We start from the raw sequence: 18,309 nt of genomic DNA, 5'->3' as shown, positions 1-18,309 counted from the left end.
GTGGTGGACACAAATCAAGAGGCCACCTACTATGCTTCACTGCTAAGGTGTTTCTAATGTTAGGGATGTATGTGAGCTGGCCCTCAGTAGGCTCAGTTTAAACCATTCAACACATCTGTGATATGCAGAGGCACCCCTGCATTCCCGAAAGATCCATTCCTCTTCCGAGAGGGCAGTCAGTGATCAAAGGAGGTGGGCATAATATCTTTCAAGTTACATAACAAAGTTTTCTCTCACGTTCTTAAGTTACCTTATTACACTATTGCACATTTCAACTCTCATAATGTTTTCAGTGATATTTAGAGCTGCTATATAAAAAATATGTAACTGTGCAGTATAAGGTAATGGATAGATAAAGTACAGTGAGATTAATTGGAAGTCATTTTTAATTTTCTTCTCTGTAAGTTTTGTAATTTCTTTCAGTACCAGGAGTATAAATGATGATAGTTATATTAATCTTATAGTGTGGTTGTTTGTTTGATTCTTCTGTTATTTGTGTTTGTGTTTATTTGGTTGTTCGTCTGTTTTTTTCAAAAATGTATGTTTTAAATTAATAAAGATATATAAAAAATTAAAAATAAAAATAAAGCCGCTATTATTATTATTATATTTAAATAGCTGATGAAGGTTTTGAAAATCCACATGACAAGACTCAGGATGTATAAGACCTAGGATGATGGTTGCACACCCAACCCAAGTGCGTTGTCTGAATGTTACCCAATGCCTTTCTGCACAATGAGAAAGTCTGTGTCTAGCTGGCTTTTTATTCTGCTGTAGTAGTTTATTTTTTTAAGGTGGTGCTGGTGTGGAAGGAAAAACTTGATAAGTTATAAAGCGAGGTGACCTGATGTATTTCAGATGCTTCTAGTTGATCCAAGACATGTTGGAAATTTCAGCCTCTCAGACTTCCAAATTCAGGGTGGTACATTAAGCTAGTTTCCCCACTCCAATGTTTGGAAAAATGATAAAATTTGTTATATTTATGTGTTTGGGGAGATCAATGATCTACAGAGGCTTCTTCTAAATTTTGCTGCCGGCTTTAACAGAGATTTTGTTAGCCTCACCCCCCCCCCCTTTTAATTTAAAACCAGGATAAAAACAAACACACATTTTTAAACATACATGTTGGCTTCCACAAACTTGAGTACATCAGACAAAGAGATACCATACAGGAAAAGTCAATAGGGTTCAGCACACCACACGGTTGCAAAAGCGTGTATTTAATATCCAAAATGATGGTTGAAATAACACACATTGTGTAAATATAAAATGTATTTGTATTTGGTATTTCCCACAAGATCTTCAGGGTTGCTTAAGATGGGGCTAACCCATTTCATCCTCACAATTTTGTGGGGTTGGGGAGAATTTCCACACTCCCTCTCAGTTTGTGTCTGAATGGGGCAGAAACAAGGCTGCCCCTGCCACATCTATCTGGGTACCTGTTGGTTTCTGCTTAGAGGTTTTTCAAATTGTTTATGTTATTTTCATTGTATTTCAACTGTATTCTAAGCAGGGATTTGCCACTGAATCTAGTGGGCCCTCTGCATGCTCAGACCTTATCAAGCTATTTCTGGAAGGTTTGTTTTAATCCCTTCTTCTACATTTCTGCATCCCTGGGGAGTCTGCTCATTAACCAGAAACTAATACAGTGGTACCTTGGGTTACTAACACCTCGGGTTACAGACTCCACTAACCCGAAGTAGTACCTCAGGGTAAGAACTTTACCTCAAGATGAGAACAGAAATCGCACGCTGGCGGCGTAGCGGCAGCAAGAGGCCCCATTAGCTAAAGTGGTACCTCAGATCAAGAACGGTTTCAGGTTAAGAATGGACCTCCGGAACAAATTAAGTTCATAACCAGAGGTAACACTGTACCTGTTTCACTTGCCCACCCAGTGAGCTTTATGGCAGAGCAGGATTTGAACCCAAGCCCAATACTCTATGAGCAACAACAGACTGATTCCATCTCCTGTTCTTCATCAAGAGCGTGATCAGTTCCTCAAAAGGCACTACACATGCTACTTCTTAATACAGGTCTTCACCTAGAAAGTCTAAGGTCAGGCATAATATTTTAATTAAATACCTATATAGATATGGTTTATGAGTGTATTATTTACCTAGCACACTTGCAAAGGATAGAAATGGCATTACCATCATTTTGGCTAATACACGGCCTTGGAGTTTTCCTCTTTCTTTGATGTTTTTGCTATTACAGCTGCCACAGCAGGGGCTGTGTATATTTTTTTCAGACACACTAGAAAGCACCAAACAGTACAAAACACACCTGACAGCAATAATTAAAGCCCCACCCCACCCCAAAGCACGAATCCCACTTCACAGATTAATAAAATATCAACACATTATATTTTTCATTACCACCAACATCTCAACAGCAACAAAAAGGCACTCTAGAAGATACGTGTCTCTAAAATTATTTCTGGGTCTGGTAGATGCTTTTTATTGGAAAACTGCATGCACAGACATGCACACAAAGAACGACAGGGGGATTTGCCGCACCACAACTTTGCCACACAGAAAATGGAATATGGTTTTATGTAACAGTGCAGAAACGCAGTAATACACACAGTCCTGAATTCTAAATCTATTTTGTCATCAAAGCCTACGCCTTTAGCCACCATTTTCTTTCCCCTCTGTGCTGAATGTATTTATTTTCTTTAGTCCAGGTTTGGACTTCTGTGTGATTTTTGAGGCTTGCCTTTCTACTTTGGCCTATTTAAAGAACTAAGAAGTGAAAAAGAGGATTGCATTCTTCAAGGAAAAACATATACAACCCTCACTTCTCTCTCTCCTTCTCCTCCCCCAGATTATATAAAACTAATGAATCTTCAAGGAAACGGTGTTTAAACTAGACTGGAAGAAATGGCACTTAAAAAGGAAAGAAAAAAAGAGCACATTGAAAACACCAATAGCTTGTGGTGTATTTGTTGTTGCTTGGCATTGCTAGGTGAAAATTCTAAAAATAAAGATGCTTCTGTACTGACTCAGCTTCATGGAGTGCAGTGTTGTCTTAAGCATCTGTTAATAGAGGTAATCTATTAATCTTCCACACAGCGACAGACAGTATGGCATAATGGTCAGAGCGCTGCACTTTGGGCACCTGGATCAGTGTCATTCATCTTACCGAATAACCCCTTGGGGGGGGGGAATACCCTAAGTGTCATAAATTCTCCTGCTGCTATCAGACATGTCTAGAAGCTGCGGTGTAGAAATTATCACTGCACTGAAAAATATTACATCTGGAACTGCCCTCAGCCACTGTCTGTTTGAAGGCATAAGCCCTTCAGGAGGCTGTCGACATTCTCTCCAGCTCTCCAGAATATTCTAACTGGTTCTATGCCATCTGCCTATTCTTGTGACCTTGGTACGAACACAGTGCTGCTCAAACGTTTCGGTGGTACTCTTGGAACGAAGACAATGTGCGCTTCTTCTGGCTGGGTGTGTGGCTGATGAAATTGCACGTGAGGGATTCACGTATAATTACTGTGCCCTTGGACTCCCTATTCCACAGGAAATAACAGAGGTGATATCTGGCATTAGATAACGTAACGCTTTTCTGTGCTTTCCCCTGGTGCTTGCTGTTGGTTTTTAAGCAACCTTTTTTTTCTTTCAAATTTAAGATAACAACATTTGGTTTTGTTGCTTTAAGACAAGACTACTCAATTACATTGAAAACAGTAACATAAAAAAAGCCTTGCAGGATCAGGCCAGGCTGATCTAGTTCAGTTCTGTATTTCCAAAAGCAACTAACTAGATGCTTTTGGGAAGCTCAGAAGCAAGGCATAATAGTGATATATACAGAGAGCCCCTCCATAAATCATAGAATCATAGAAATCCTTTTTACTATGCATTCTTGATTATTTATGCTCATGCTAGCTATGTGCAACTCCACTTTCAATATTGTTTGACCTGCAAAGATTACAGGGTGGGCATCCTGCTCTGTTTGCAATCAGTGCATAAAACCTTTTATGTCATAGTATTTCCAGGGTTGTTGTTGCTTTGTCCTGCTTCTGTTGTGCTATAGTGCGCAGGACAGCAATAATGCTGTGACATTTGGAAAGCACTGCAGAACAACTGATAAAGCAGAACTGTGTGTGGATGACTCAGTATAAATACACCACTAATGTGTTGTTATTGAATCAGTGACATGCTACAGAATGCACACATCTCAGCCTGCTGCATGGCCCTTATAGTCCTTTCTCGCTATTGCTGACCAGCAACTGAAAAAGAAAGGCCAACCTGAAGGTTCTATTGGGCCACTGTGACTACTAGTAGCTATTGCTAGCTTTATCCTCCATAATGTTACCTTACCCTATTTTGAAACCATCTAAGCACGTGGCCATTGCAGCACGAGATTCAATTATGCTTTGATCATGTGTTCTCCCTTTTTCATTGTAAGGTCAGCCAGTCAGATAGGTACTTTGAAGTGTCCCATGTGTGAAAAATATATCACGGTCCTATAAGGAGGAGGCCAACCTATTGGTTGCTAGTAGAGATGGAGATGGTCCAGGAGGTCAACTGGTTCAACCCTCTGCCTGATGCAGGAATTCCACAGATACATCCTTAAGAGGTGGCTGTCCTTGCCTCTGCTTGAAGACCCCCAGGAAGGAAAAGCCCACCACCCTTCTGCCTCATTGGTCCAGTTGTCAAATTGCTCTTAATGTCCAAAGGTTTCACCCAGTGCTCAGACGAGATCTACCCTCCTGTAACTTAATCCTGATACATCTAGTCCAGGCATAGGCAAACTCTGGCCCTCCAGATGTTTGGGACTACAATTCCCATCATCCCCAGCTAACAGGACCAGTGGTCAGGAATGATGGGAATTGTAGTCCCAAACATCTGGAGGGCCGGAGTTTGCCTATGCCAGATCTAGTCTTCGGGTGGAAAGCAGAGAGAAAGTCTTTGCCCTTTGCCACTTTGCCTTGTCTCCCCACTAAGGCTCTGTATAGACATTGTTATATTCTGGAATCATATTCTACATAGCCCACACATCAGCATGCTCTGGCTAGGGCTGATGGAAGTCTGAAACATCTGGAGGGCACCAAGCTGGCAAAGGGTTGTCCTAGAATATATATTTTTCTGCTTTAAGTTTTGAAAGGATTATAAAAGGCAAAAGGGAAAAAAAAATACCTGAGCTCCTCTTTAGTGACTTCCCTTCATTGTGAAAGATGGGGGCGAAAGGGAAAGGAAAAATAAATAGCTTAAAAATCAATATAAACTTGGATTAAATTTTATGTATTTAACAGTAAAATCAGACTGTAGAACACATGGAAATGAGGCATTTTATCTCTCTAATCTTAAGTAACAGTTCGAGAAACACAGACAATCTTTTATGTTAACAGTAAAAGAGATGCTGAATTATTACAAATAGGATTTATTTATTCGAGGTGACTGCTATTTCCAGCTTCAAAATGTTACCTGTATTTTGGTTGAAGAGAGTCAGAGAGGATTTGCTGAGCTGCAGCAGCATCACATTCAGCAAAATATCTGGAGAAGAAAAGCACATTTCAGAGTTTTACAACATCGCTCCAAACATCTATAGGTACATTTCCTCAAACTATATGCAGATTTATACATTTGTACATTTAAAATGTACCGTATGAACCAGGTTTGGCAAACATGTTTGTTTTTTTGGGGGGGGGGACTGACTCTTAACTTATTATTTTAAGTTATCATATTGTACATCTTACTTTAAACATGTTTCAGATATTCCTGATATTTTATGTCATTTATGTTTTACAACCCACTTTCAGGTATTTTGTATGCTTTGATATTCTACCTGTACAGATGCTGGTTTTGTTCTGTTTGGGCCAATGACCAATAATAAAGAATATGTAATCTGTACGCTTAAGCAAGACAGTCGGTCTTCTTTCTGTGGCTGTGAAGCTGCCATGTGCTGCTACACTCTTTATCTTACATACTGCAATGTGTGAAATAGACTCCTATTAAAAATGATCTAAATAAATGCATTCATGCATGCTAGGGACAAGGAAAAGCTCCATCAGTGAGCGTATTTGTTTGAGACATTATGAGGGGTCACAGATCAATGGCAAAATTAATCAGCCATGTGAGAGAGAGAGAGAAAATGAGAGTGATGAGAGACGGAAATTGAATTGCTTTCTTAAAAACTGGATGCCTCAAAGAATATTGTCTTTAAATACACAGGATTGGGGGAACTTCTGGAACAGATTTTGGGATGGGTGAGGAGAAAGGTAAACATAAAGGGACCCCTGACTGTTAGGTCCAGTCACGGACGACTCTGGGGTTGTGTAGCTCATCTCATTTTACTGGCTGAGGGAGCCGGCGTACAGCTTCCGGGTCATGTGGCCAGCATGACTAAGCCGCTTTCTGGCGAACCAGAGCAGCGTACGGAAACGCCGTTTACCTTCCCGCCGGAGCGGTACCTATTTATCTACTTGCATTTTGACGTGCTTTCAAACCACTAGGTTGGCAGGAGCTGGGACCGAGCAACGGGAGCTCACCCCATCGCGGGGATTCAAACCGCCGACCTTCTGATCGGCAAGCCCTAGGTTCTGTGATTTAGAACACAGCGCCACCCATGAGGAGAAGGAAAGCCCAATTGCTGGGCATGCAGAATGTTTGCTCATGAAGCACTGGATATAACTGGGTTGTGGAGAATGTAAAATAAATTGTTCCTAGAAAAGAAAAAGAAATTACTTCTCATCAAGAGGGATGAAAAATTGCAGCAACTGTGGTAGGAACCTACAAGCTATCTAGAATGACAATTGCCTTAACAAAGCCTGAAACATATAAGCAGGAGGATAATTTATACCTTTAGGTTCAACCTTTAAGAGAAACAGAAATATACTTACAATAAGTTATACAGCCCCAGGAGGCCCATTCCTCTGAAATCTGTTTTAGGATCATCGCCTTGGAAACCAATTTCACACCACTGCTTGGAAATCCGGGCTTCCAATGGGAAATCAGGTTTCAAGCATTTCCATAGCTACAGGAGGGGGAGGGAAAAATCACAGGTGTGTTACAACTCAGACCTTCAATGGATTGACATTTCTGAAACTAGTAGTTCTCTATGGGATTTTGCCTTCATTGTTATGCACAGCATTTGGAAGAGCCTAGAGCAAATACAGATTGAGGAAGAAGTATTCCTTAGACATAGCAGACATTTGAAATACTGCCTGCTGGAAAAACCCAACCCCCCCCCCCCCGCTCTTTTGGCCTAATGTAGAAATGGTGTAAAAACATTGACAAGGGCTCACTGGGCATATTCACTGCCTCTGCATAAGTGGGGGGGGGGGGCTCAAGTTTATTTGGTTGCAAATCTCAGTGCAGTTTCAAAGCACTAAGGCGATTAGCCTTCTTGATTCTCCAAGGCTTGAGAGATTCCCCCCCTCCCTTTAAGCCAATTTCACAAGGGCACAAACAAGGAAATAAAAGAGACATATACAAGTGCTTTCAGGAAGGAGAGCAGATTCAGGGCCCCTCCGCTTCACAGCCCTACCCCCAAGTAAAAATTCATGCTGCCCTAAGAGATGCGCAGCAAGAAATGAAGGGGTGACTTTAGTAATATTTAGTATTAGTAATATTAGTAATATTTAAACCTTATTCTTTACTATTATTCTTTACTATGGGCTGTGCCCCTATTTGTGTTGCTTGTCACCTCCGTCTAGCTACTACTGTCCCCCACTAACTGCCCCCCTTACCACCTCTGGCCAAATACTCTCTGCTGACAGGACACCCAAACCCCAATACTTTCCCCTCTCCTTTGGCCCATCACAGATTTCGTTCCTGTCATTCCCTCATTCTGAGGAAAAGAAAGATTAACGCCTTCATCCTCCAACACTCCTCTTCCCTATGGATGTTTTAAAAGTAAACAGTACAGTGGTACCTCAGGTTACATACGCTTCAGGTTACAGACTCCGCTAACCCAGAAATAGTACCTTGGGTTAAGAACTTTGCTTCAGGATGAGAACAGAAATCGTGCTCCGGCGGTGCAGCAGCAGCAGGAGGCCCCATTAGCTAAAGTGGTGCTTCAGGTGAAGTACAGTTTCAGGTTAAGAACGGACCTCCGGAACGAATTAAGTACTTAACCCGAGGTACCATTGTATCAGAAAACCTGATAGCAGGTCTCAGACAGCCTACATCATTTTACCCGCACATCCCCTACGGGAGATGTAGGGAACCTGGGACAAGGGGAACCAAATCCGGCCCTCCGAAGTCTGTCTCCAGACCACTTGCTCACTGGCCCTGCTTCACACCCACTATGTTTTTGCATGGGTGGAAAGTGTCCTTGATAAGGCCTTTGATTGTCTGCATGGAGCATAGAGAGGGGTGTGAGAGTGTGCGCAGAAACCAGCCAAATGTGTCAAGGTAAAAAATTATATTTGTTGCTCTGCCCTGTTTTGCCTTCTCAACACTGGCATGTGGGCTCATCAGGAGAAGCCTTGTTGGTGATGCCACTCCTGGAGGCTAGACAGCTGGCCCTGACCTGTGGCAGGGCCATATCGGTGGTAGCTCCCCATTTATGAAACACCTGCCTTGGGTGAGGTGCATCTGTGTCATGGACTGGTTGGATGCAGAGGAGGGGGGAGGAGGAGGAAACAACTGGGGAACCCCCAAGGGAAGAAGGTTCAGGGCCAGGGGATTGGTGGTGGTGGTGATGGTAAGTGGTCAGAGGGAGGAGACCAGAAGGAGATATCGGAAGCTGAAGAGGTAACAGGGCTTAGTGAGTGGGGGGAGTCTGTGGCAGAGAGAAGTGCAGAATCAGAAGCAGGAGAGGAGAGAGGTAAACACAGAAATGAGCCGATATTCTGAACAGGAGAGTCTTTATTCTGAGTTAGCGTCTCCAGAACATGTTTGTCTTGGAATCTACCCAAGGGCATGTGTCCGCTGGCAGATTAATTCAGAGGGAATGCGGCCCTCGACAAAAGAAAAAGGTTACCCATGCTTAGCCTAAAAGGTAAAGTGACCCCTGACCATTAGGTCCAGTCATGGCCGACTCTGGGGTTGCGGCGCTCATCTCGCTTTATTGGCCGAGGGAGCCGGCGTACAGCTTCTGGGTCATGTGGCCAGCATGACTAAGCCGCTTCTGGCAAACCAGAGCAGCGCACGGAAACACCGTTTACCTTCCCGCTGAAGTGGTACCTATTTATCTACTTGCACTGTGTGCTTTCGAACTGCTAGGTTGGCAGGAGCTGGGACTGAGAAACGGGAGCTCACCCCGTCGCGGGGATTCGAAGCACCGACCTTCTGATCAGCAAGTCCTAGGCTCTGTGGTTTAACCCACAGCGCCATCTGCGTCCCTCTACGCTTAGCCTAGATCATGCTAATAAATAAATTGGAGGTAACAAGCTGTTCTCAGTACAGACAATTGTGCGGTCAAGCCTTTTGCAGAGACTGGTTTCAGTTAACGGTCTCTCGGAATGTAAAGAGCTCTTTGGAAGTGCGCCTCCACAGTTTACCTTCAGAAGCATTTCTTCATGCTGGGGATCCTCAGAATCATAGGGCTCTCTACGCAGTTTTTCCACCTCTGCAATCAAATTCCTGTACCCTACAATCTGTAGGAGGCAGGCCTGCAGAGAGACACCTAGCCTAGAGTGAAAAGATGACAAAAGGTAAGAACACTACGCTCAGTAATTTAGCTTTGCATGATTGACATTACCTCAGTGTGGAGCTACACTTTTATACTTTCCGCCATTCATGAATGTGAAAAGGCATGCTCATTGAGGCAATGGAACAGCAGTTCTGAACCTATGTTGCGCTGCCTGCACTGATAGCAGAGAAGCTTTGCCACAGGTGATGCCCACGGCAGGGAGAAAAGCGAAAGAGACTATTGACATCGCTTCCCCCAAGGTCACATCATTTTCAAAGCTCCCTTTGACAACTATGCTCTTTGCTGCTCTCCCATAAGCCTTCACTTCCAGCAGACCTGATTTGCTCTGTGCCAAGTGGCAATGGAAAACCTGGTGTGGATTTTTGTGTGTGGAAGGGGCACATGCTGCCCCACAGTTGTGGCTCAGGTCTACATGGGGAAAAAACCCACACCATATGCTCTAGAAGCCTGGATCCTTAATTCTAGGGTAGATAAAAACCTAATAGTTTAATGATGAGGAAAATGCTTCTGAGCATGTGCAGAGCACACTTTTCTACACATAATGTAGGAGTCAGGCCTGGTGTTGGAAACAGATACCAATCATCTTTATAATAAGTGAAGCCCTGAGTAGGGCACTATTTTTTTTTGGGGGGGGGTCGGGGCTGAGATTGTAAATACAAAAAATATGCATGTTTACCATCCCTGTTCACATGAAGAAATGACACAGGCAACATAAAGATGGCCGGTGAGAACGTAGGCTGAAGGAGAACTTCACACACAACCCAGGAACAGGAGTAGTTCTGTAGCAAGGTAAAAAGGTAAAGGACCCCTGGACGGTTAAGTCCAGTCAAAGCAACTATGGGGTTGCGGTGCTCATCTTGCTTTCAGGCCGTGGGAGTCGGTGTTTGTCCACAGACAGTTTTCCGGGTCATGTGGCCAGCATGACTAAATGGCTACTGGTGCACAGAGGACCGTGATGAGTGCCAGAGTGCACGGAAACACAGTTGACCTTCCTGCCACTGCGGTACCTATTTATCTACTTGTACTGGCATGCTTTCAAACTGTTAGGTTGGCAGGAGCTGGGACAGAGCAACGGGAGCTCACCCCGTCGCGGGGATTCAAACTGCTGACATTCCGATCAGCATGCCCAAGAAGCTCAGTGGTTTAGACCACAGCCTCACATCATGGATATATGCTGGAAACTTGGGATGATGTGGCTCAGGTGGCTAAAGCATGGTCAGAAATCTGGGTCTCTGGGTCTGGCCTGTGTGTATATACGTTTACATACTGGCTCATTTCCACCTTTTACAAGCCATGGTTCAAGAAGGTGCAACGTCTTGATTAATAATGTGGTTGTTACAGGTGGTGCTTTGCCTCCAGATCTAGTTGTACCATAGACATGAAAGGGCTGAACTGACAGAAAATGAAACCAGACCAAAAGTCACCTGTGATCATCAGTGGGCACAACTAAAGAATCAAAGCACACAAAACTGTGAACTTATGTGGGAAGACAGACCCCCCCCCCAAAGAGATGAAGCACACAATAATTTAAGCACACAAAATACCGTATTTTTCGCTCTATAGGGCGCACCTAGTTTTCAGAGGGGGAAATCAAGGAAAAAAATATGATTCCCCCCCCCCCCAGCTCTGGGAGCAGCGGACAGGCTGCACACAGCCTGTGCACTTCTCCCAGAACTTCTCCCTGCTATTGTGGGAGGTGGGGGAATTCTCCCATCTCCCGCAAAAGCCCACAGGAGGGAGATGGGACTGACTCAGCCAGTCAGTCCCTTTTCCCTCCTTGGGGAAAAGCCCGCAGAAGCCGCACAGCCTTTAAAGAGCATGTGGCTTTTGCGTGCTATTGCAGGAAGTGGGGGAATTCCCACAACTCCCACAAAAAACCACAGGAGCCATGCACCCTTTAAAGAGTGTGCGGCTCCTGCGGGCTTTTCGACCGAGCTAGTAGGGCTGGCGGTGGGGCGCTGCTTCCCCCCACCGCCAGCCTCAAAACCAGGTCGGGGAGCAGCGCGAAGGCGTCACGCACCTTCCTGCTGCCCCCCGAGCCTGTGGGGCTGGCGGTGGGGGGAAGCGCTGCTTTCCCCCACCACCAGCCTCAAAGAGCAGACTCTCCTGGCTTCAGCGAAAGCAACGCGAAGCCTCTGGAGCACAGGCTTCGGAGGCTTCGCGTTGCTATCGCTGAAGCCAGGGAGCCTGCATTCGCTCCATAGGACGCACACACATTTCCCCTTCATTTTTGGAGGGGAAAAAGTGCGTCCTATAGAGCGAAAAATATGGTAACTTTTGCTATCCCACTCCATTCACCCGAACTTACTGCGGGTTTACATCTGGATTAATCCTCTTCAGTTCCATGATGGCATCTATAGTTTTTTCAATAGCATCTGGATGAACACTGACTGAATTCTGGAGCAACTGGAAGAAATTTTTTTAACTCACATTGGTCACTGCCACAGGAAGTGAAGCACTACAGGAACAACTGAATGCAACTTTGTGAGAAGTATCGCAGCCGATGTGGTGACGCCACAGATCTAGGCTTCTTTGTATGCATGCGTCATACTGAACATGGTCAACTGTATCAATATGTACACCTCATCCCGCCCCCACCAAGTCTACTTTTCCGCAAACTGCATTGAGGTTTGTTTGTTTGTTTTTGCAATCGAGGGATGTATAAATCTCATGAAATAAACCAAATTAATAAGTAAATTGGCACCAGCTCAATAAGTGCCTTGGACAAGTCACGGTTCCTCAGTCTCTCCTGCAATCTGCTAAATGAGGTAAGTAGAGAGTTGTAGAGGAAAGTCAATCTTTCCATTTCTGTTTCCTTCCAATTCTCATTTCTGCAGTCTTAAGTAGGTTTACTCGTGTTTGTAAATTTTTTACAAAATAAAAGTCTGTTTGGAAATTGGCATGCAATATTGCGTACATCTCTCTTCCCAATACAAGTACCATTGCATTCCCACAATTTTCCCATGAAAGAATGCATTAGCATTTTTGGGCCTGCATTGCAAATTTGGAGAAGTATGAGTTTTGAAGGAGAGTTGTGTTTGGTTCAAATATTGGTTCGGGAAATGCAAATTTTGTATGTCTGCATTAAAATATGAAAGATACAAAAGATACCGATTGTCTCCTGGCCTGAGCAGTGTCCTAACTCAAAAGGGTGTTGGGAGGAAAAATGTGGAAAGTTGCAAAATGCCTGGCATCTTAGAAACTGGGGTACAAAGCTTAGCAATATTCCTTGATGGTCTTAAAATCTGAGTAGATTATTCTGTATGCTTGGATAAAGACTGACTAATGTTCTCCTGAATTTTATACCACTTTTCAGCGTACAAAACATTCTGCCAATTACTCTCTCAATGACGCTCACAGACAGTGCTTTGAATAGGGCTTAGCAAGACCCAACAATCAGTTGGTGGTTGAGTGTTGCTTAGTCGCTTTCAGAGTGCTGTGCATGATAAGAGTTTTGAAAGGGGCTTCTCAAGACCTGACAACCAGCTGACTTTGGGTCTTGTTGAGCACTCTGCAGCTCGCATGGAAGCCAAGCAGGTTGGTAGAGGAGGGAACAATACAAATATCAAGCTCCTCCCCCCCTCAGCCTGCTCACTTGCCTAGATGGAATTCAATGTACTCGCCTGCAAGGTACTCCTAGTTGCCTCTGGCAACCAGGCAAGTAGTTAAATGCAAGGCTGCATGAATGGCCTAATGTGGCTTCGTACGTTGGCAAGCAGGTTTTCTTGCTTGTAAGCCTGTGTAAGCTGCTAATACAATCGGTCAAACATGGAGACAAAAATACAAATATTTACTTACCTTGTTTTTTGAACTTCTCAATGACGATTCTGTCAAGAAAACATTTTTAAAACTTTAACTTCTATTAGACTTTTTGCATCTTCAGCAACACAGCCAACAATGAAAATACTATCACAAACCTTTGTAATTCTCTCCTTCCCAACTTTCCTCTTTTCTTATGCAGTTATAAAAATGTGTAGCCAAATCCCCACAAATAGTGAAGAAGGTTCTCATACTGATACAAACGAAAAGGCAAGCTATATTGGTTCAGTAACGTAAAATGTGTTAGCAATTGACTGCGTATGTTGACATTCTGCTTGAGGCTACAGTTTAAAATGCAAGTTGAGACCTAAGCTAATTTTAAAGCTATACTGTAGTGTAATCTCTCTCTCTCATACACACAGCAATTATGACACAGAACAACATTAAATACCAGAGCAATGGTTTCAAAACCACTTACCGATTTTCATAGTTCTGCCAGCACCAGGCTTTGTGCTGTAGCAGATCCTTTGCAACTCGCAGCGTCCCGTCAGTTTCCTCGCCACGAATTTCAGGCAGCGCCATAAGCATTTGCAATAGAAGTACAGGCAAACCTGGACAAGCATTCTGTCAAAAGAATCCTTAGAGTGAGAACTCAAGGAAAGCTCCTGAGGTAAAGCAAAGTCCCCCTGAAAGAGTTCCATTATTCAAAGTTATCTTTAAGAAGATGTCTAACACACACCATACTACTGGGGCCTACTGTCAGGAGTAAGGATGTTCAAAAACAAAAGTATTAAGGTTCCGTTTAGTAAACGAGAGCCTGCTAGCCATTCTCAGACAAAAGGCATGCTGCTGCAGTAGTACATCTAGGGTGATTCACATCCCACTACTATAAGAAATTGGGGTGGAGGGCAGGAGGAGGTACTATAGTTTATACTTAGAAAACGGTTCAGTGGGCTGATTTGAAATTTGGTACTGCATGAGAGGTAAGTCTGAGGGTGATCAATCCTGAACTTAGGGTAGAAAGGATAAAAAATGATTTATTCTAAACAACCGTTTGGTGAGAGACTTCTGCAGATGGACAGGAAGTGTGTGTTTGAGGTGGCTTTTCCCGGAAACATTTCTCCATTTGTACAGTGTGTTTGCAGAAATGGGTTGTCGTGACATGTCAACAGGAACACCTGGAACGTGCTTTCCTCTAACAAAGCGTAAACATTTTGCAGCTTTTATTAAAAAGCCGTTGCCGAGGCTAATGATAGTCAGTGGGATTTCATAAGAGCATGGCCCGCAGATGCTCAGTATAAACCTGTTCTGAGAGAAGGTGAAGTGGAGGGAGTGGAATGTTGAGAAATGAGAATGGATGATGAGAGCAGAGTGCACTGGAAAACGGCAAGAAAATGTGAGCTTCAGAAAAGGACTAGTCTATGTGAAAAGGGCTGAAGGGCAGGAATGCTAAGTTGGTTTGGTTGCAGTTCATTAGAGCTTCTAATCAAGAGCTTCAGTCCGTAGGGTCTGGAATGAATTTTAGCCTCTTAGGTTGGCAGAAGAAAATGGTGCCCCTCAGGAAATGTCAAGGACCTTGTACAAAGTGCACACTTGATGTAGTTTCAGCTGAAGCCAAGAGAGCCACCAAACAGGAACTGTTCTTAAACCAACAAGTAACAGCATAGTACACAATACACACAACCACCCTATGTCGATTCTACTCCTGATGGCCTACAACTTGGCTGACACAGCACCCAGTCCTGCCTGCAGATGGTGGTGTGTCATAGATACCAGCACAATGAAGATTGCACTGATCAGAGGTACACTGGACACCTGGTTCAGGGCTGGGTAACCTCTGGCCTGCAGTCCATATTTGGCCCGTCAGGACTTCCCATGTGGCACCAGGCATGGGGCAGGTAGAGATGTGGCTGCTTCTCCTGTAGATAGCAGGATTGAACCCCCGTCACATGAGCTGATGTGTGAGTTCAATCTTGCTTGGTTCAGTTGCCTGACAGAGTTCATCTTATGCACCCAAACCCTGAAAAGAGCAGGTCTGAACCCCTGCTTTGTTGCTTTGAACTGAGCCATGGGTTTGGTGTAGCAAATTCAAACTCAGGTTCATGGTCTGTCTTGCTTTACACAAACCACGAGCTGTAGCCAAAGTCTGTAGGCTCATAGTTTGTCAAGAGGAGATAAACCAGGTTCAGATAATATGCTAAGCCAAACCATGGCAGAGCAGAAGTGGAGAAGAAGAACAGCGGCCCAGATGCCATATCTGGGAGCCTGCATTGTCCGATCAGCTTATCTTAAGTACCAACATCAGTCAAAGTGGAGCCAGTAAGATATATCACATTGTTTCTGCAGGACAAAAAAAGCTATTACAGAACACAGCTCACAGTGGATACTACTTAGAAAGCACTATATTATAGCCAGATATCTAAAGTAAGATAATATTCATTTGGTGGGTACCTTTAAATGACACACTACTCGTCCATCTTAAACTTATGACATTGGAGATCTTCTTTAGGAACAAGAATGGAGAGTTAAAAGTATGGAATCTTTTGTTTTGTTTTACAAAAAATAATTCTTGCTTGTAGAAATCCTGCAATGAAAGCACACTATTCATGAAATGGATTACACTTTAAGATGAGCTGACTTTCCTAATTCCACTAAGATCACAAATTAATGCCTTTTTTAAAAGAAAAGAAAAGAAGAAGAAGCGTTTTAACAAGGCACGCCGTTTTCAGAAAGAGGACTTAATATTTTTAAGAAATTAGAAAGTGGGTCAGCCCTTAACCCAGCACTTTCCCTCTCCAGCACAAACTCAGCTTGGCTGCAGGAGTTGCTGGAAGGAGGTGTACAAGACGCCATCCAAGCATCTTAGGGACTCCACTTAGGGACCACTTCTGTAGGGTTTCATCGTTAGCCTCTTCTTCTCCCTAAGATATCCCACAAGGCAGAAGAGGTTTAGGATCAGAGTTTTCCTTCTCCTAGATGAGCTACTTTCCCAGGCTGATGAGCCCCATCTGCCACTCAATTCCCTCTACAGCATGTGCACAAACCACCTTCTTGACCATTGGACCCACTATTGATCTTAATCTGCCAGAGCCTGTCTTTGCATGCAGGGGAAGTCCTTAACTCACATTCGAGACCCATTGGCTACCCTTACCAAGTTTGGCCAGCCAGTTGAAGCCATTCCCGGGGTGTGGCTGCTGTCACATGCTGACAGCTTCTAGGACAGGTATAGGCAAACTCCGGCCCTCCAGATGTTTGGGACTACAATTCCCATCATCCCTGACCACTGGTCCTGTTAGCTAGGGATGATGGGAATTGTAGTCCCAAACATCTGGAGGACTGGAGTTTGCCTATGCCTGTTCAAGGAGCCACAGGTGAGAGCTGAGTGCACGGTGGGGACCAAAAGTGGACAAACAACCCCGGAAGTATGTGTCCCCCTACCAGAGGTACTACCCCTCCGCTAACACTCCCGTACACCCCTTTCACACAAATCGGTAGTATAGCTTCTTCTTGCCCCAAGAGAGTGAGCCACTACTCCTCCAAGCGATGGCAGCTGTGTGAGCAAAGTCCACAGTTAGTTGGGTCCCTTGCTGCAGATTGGGGCTGTCAAAATATAAAGGTGAAGGAATGGCTCACAACATATAATGTGCCTTGACACAACTCTTTCACCCACCCACAGACATTATGAACACAGCTCTAGGAAAGCCAAGCTTTAGGCTTAAACAGGAAGTGACAGAGAAGGCAATCATTTTCGCTGCTAAGGACTGGTGTAATAAAGTTTGCTGAACCGCACACATTCATTATGACACTCCGATTAGCTTCATTTATGCTTCAGATAGAAAACAGGAGCTTCCCTGCTTTCAGAAACCTCTTATAAATTTCAGAGTAAATGAATATGCAGATATGACCAGATCCAATGGCTTTTACAGGCTTTATATAAGATTGTCAGTGAAGGAGTCTGCTAAAAACCTGCCCTGGGTATTATGAAGAATGGGCTACCTTTCTCAGATGACCTTCTTCTGCATGTTTCTTTGTTTCCCTCAATATTGTACTAAGTAGTAGCCAGATTCTCAGATACAGAGATGAGTGATTTGTCTGTTTATCCATGGAAAGGCACTATGGCAACCGGAGTTCATAGCAGAGCAAAGTCGTTCAAAAACATTACATACTCTGCGGATCGTCCTCATGATGCAGCTGCCTCAATGATTTATTTCTCTAGATGTGAGCAGACTACATATCAGAGCTGTTACATACATCGAGAGATCAGCAGGCACCAAAAAAACTGCTTGGCAACGTGCAACGCAGGTTTTCAGAAATGCCACAACCAATAGTCACAGCAGATTCTAAGAGAAGAAACCTGTTTTGGGCACTCTGAAATCATGTATGTTAACAAAAGCCACAGGATGACTAACAGAACAACCTGCACACCAAGTCCATTCCCACAATCCTTCCGTCTAAGAAAAAACACACTCAAATGAGCATATCTGAGTATGCCAGATTCATGTGTGAGGATGTATATGTGGGTAGAAGGCAGGAATGCAAACCCACCCACCTGCGGACATACCTTTGTGAAAGGAAAGGCCCCATCAGCTGAGGTAAACATTACTAGAAAAAGAGGCTTACTTGACTTTTCTCTTTATAGAGCAGAGGTGAGGAACTTCTGTCCCTCCAAATGTTGCTGAACTACAACTCCCATCATCCATGCCCATTGGCAATACTTGCTGGGGTTGGTGAGAGTTGTAGTTCAGCGACATCTGGAGGCTCAAAGACTTCCTTCCCATACCTGCTTTATCTGAACATCACTGACTGGCTTGCCTCTCAGCCTCTCTCACTTTCCTACTTTATTGGCCTTGGCCCAGTATACCTGAAGCAGCATCTCCACCCCTATCATTCTGCCCAGACACTGAGGTCCAGCTCCAAGGGCCTTCTGGCGGTTCCCTCACT

General features: G+C 44.0%; 2 protein-coding genes across 7 annotated transcripts in view; one reads left to right on the top strand and one right to left on the bottom strand.

Moving 5' to 3' along the window:
* ALKBH8 (alkB homolog 8, tRNA methyltransferase) overlaps positions 1 to 18,309 on the top strand; it is a gene marked incomplete at its 5' end in the record, with an annotated part of 258,458 nt that overhangs the window by 145,260 nt on the left and 94,889 nt on the right. The window lies entirely within an intron of this gene.
* ELMOD1 (ELMO domain containing 1) overlaps positions 1 to 18,309 on the bottom strand; it is a 45,574-nt gene that overhangs the window by 8,318 nt on the left and 18,947 nt on the right. For 2 of the 6 annotated variants that reach the window (XM_079974052.1, XM_079974053.1), the window contains exons 3-9: positions 13,847 to 13,992; positions 13,408 to 13,436; positions 11,918 to 12,015; positions 9,458 to 9,587; positions 6,851 to 6,984; positions 5,436 to 5,504; positions 5,148 to 5,171 (exon numbers count right to left, since the gene is read on the bottom strand). In XM_079974052.1, coding sequence (XP_079830178.1) covers positions 5,148 to 5,171; positions 5,436 to 5,504; positions 6,851 to 6,984; positions 9,458 to 9,587; positions 11,918 to 12,015; positions 13,408 to 13,436; positions 13,847 to 13,992 — 630 coding nt within the window. Of the gene's footprint in view, positions 1 to 5,147; positions 5,172 to 5,435; positions 5,505 to 6,850; positions 6,985 to 9,457; positions 9,588 to 11,917; positions 12,016 to 13,407; positions 13,437 to 13,846; positions 13,993 to 15,819; positions 15,953 to 18,309 lie in introns of all 6 variants that reach the window. The other 4 variants (XM_079974054.1, XM_079974055.1, XM_079974056.1 and 1 more) reach the window with 4 other exon arrangements.

This window comes from Podarcis cretensis (assembly GCF_951804945.1).
Source record: "Podarcis cretensis genome assembly, chromosome: 4".
Lineage (NCBI taxonomy): Eukaryota > Metazoa > Chordata > Lepidosauria > Squamata > Lacertidae > Podarcis > Podarcis cretensis.
The sequence above is the reverse complement of the archived record's forward strand: the minus strand, read 5'-3'. Positions and strand labels throughout refer to the sequence as shown.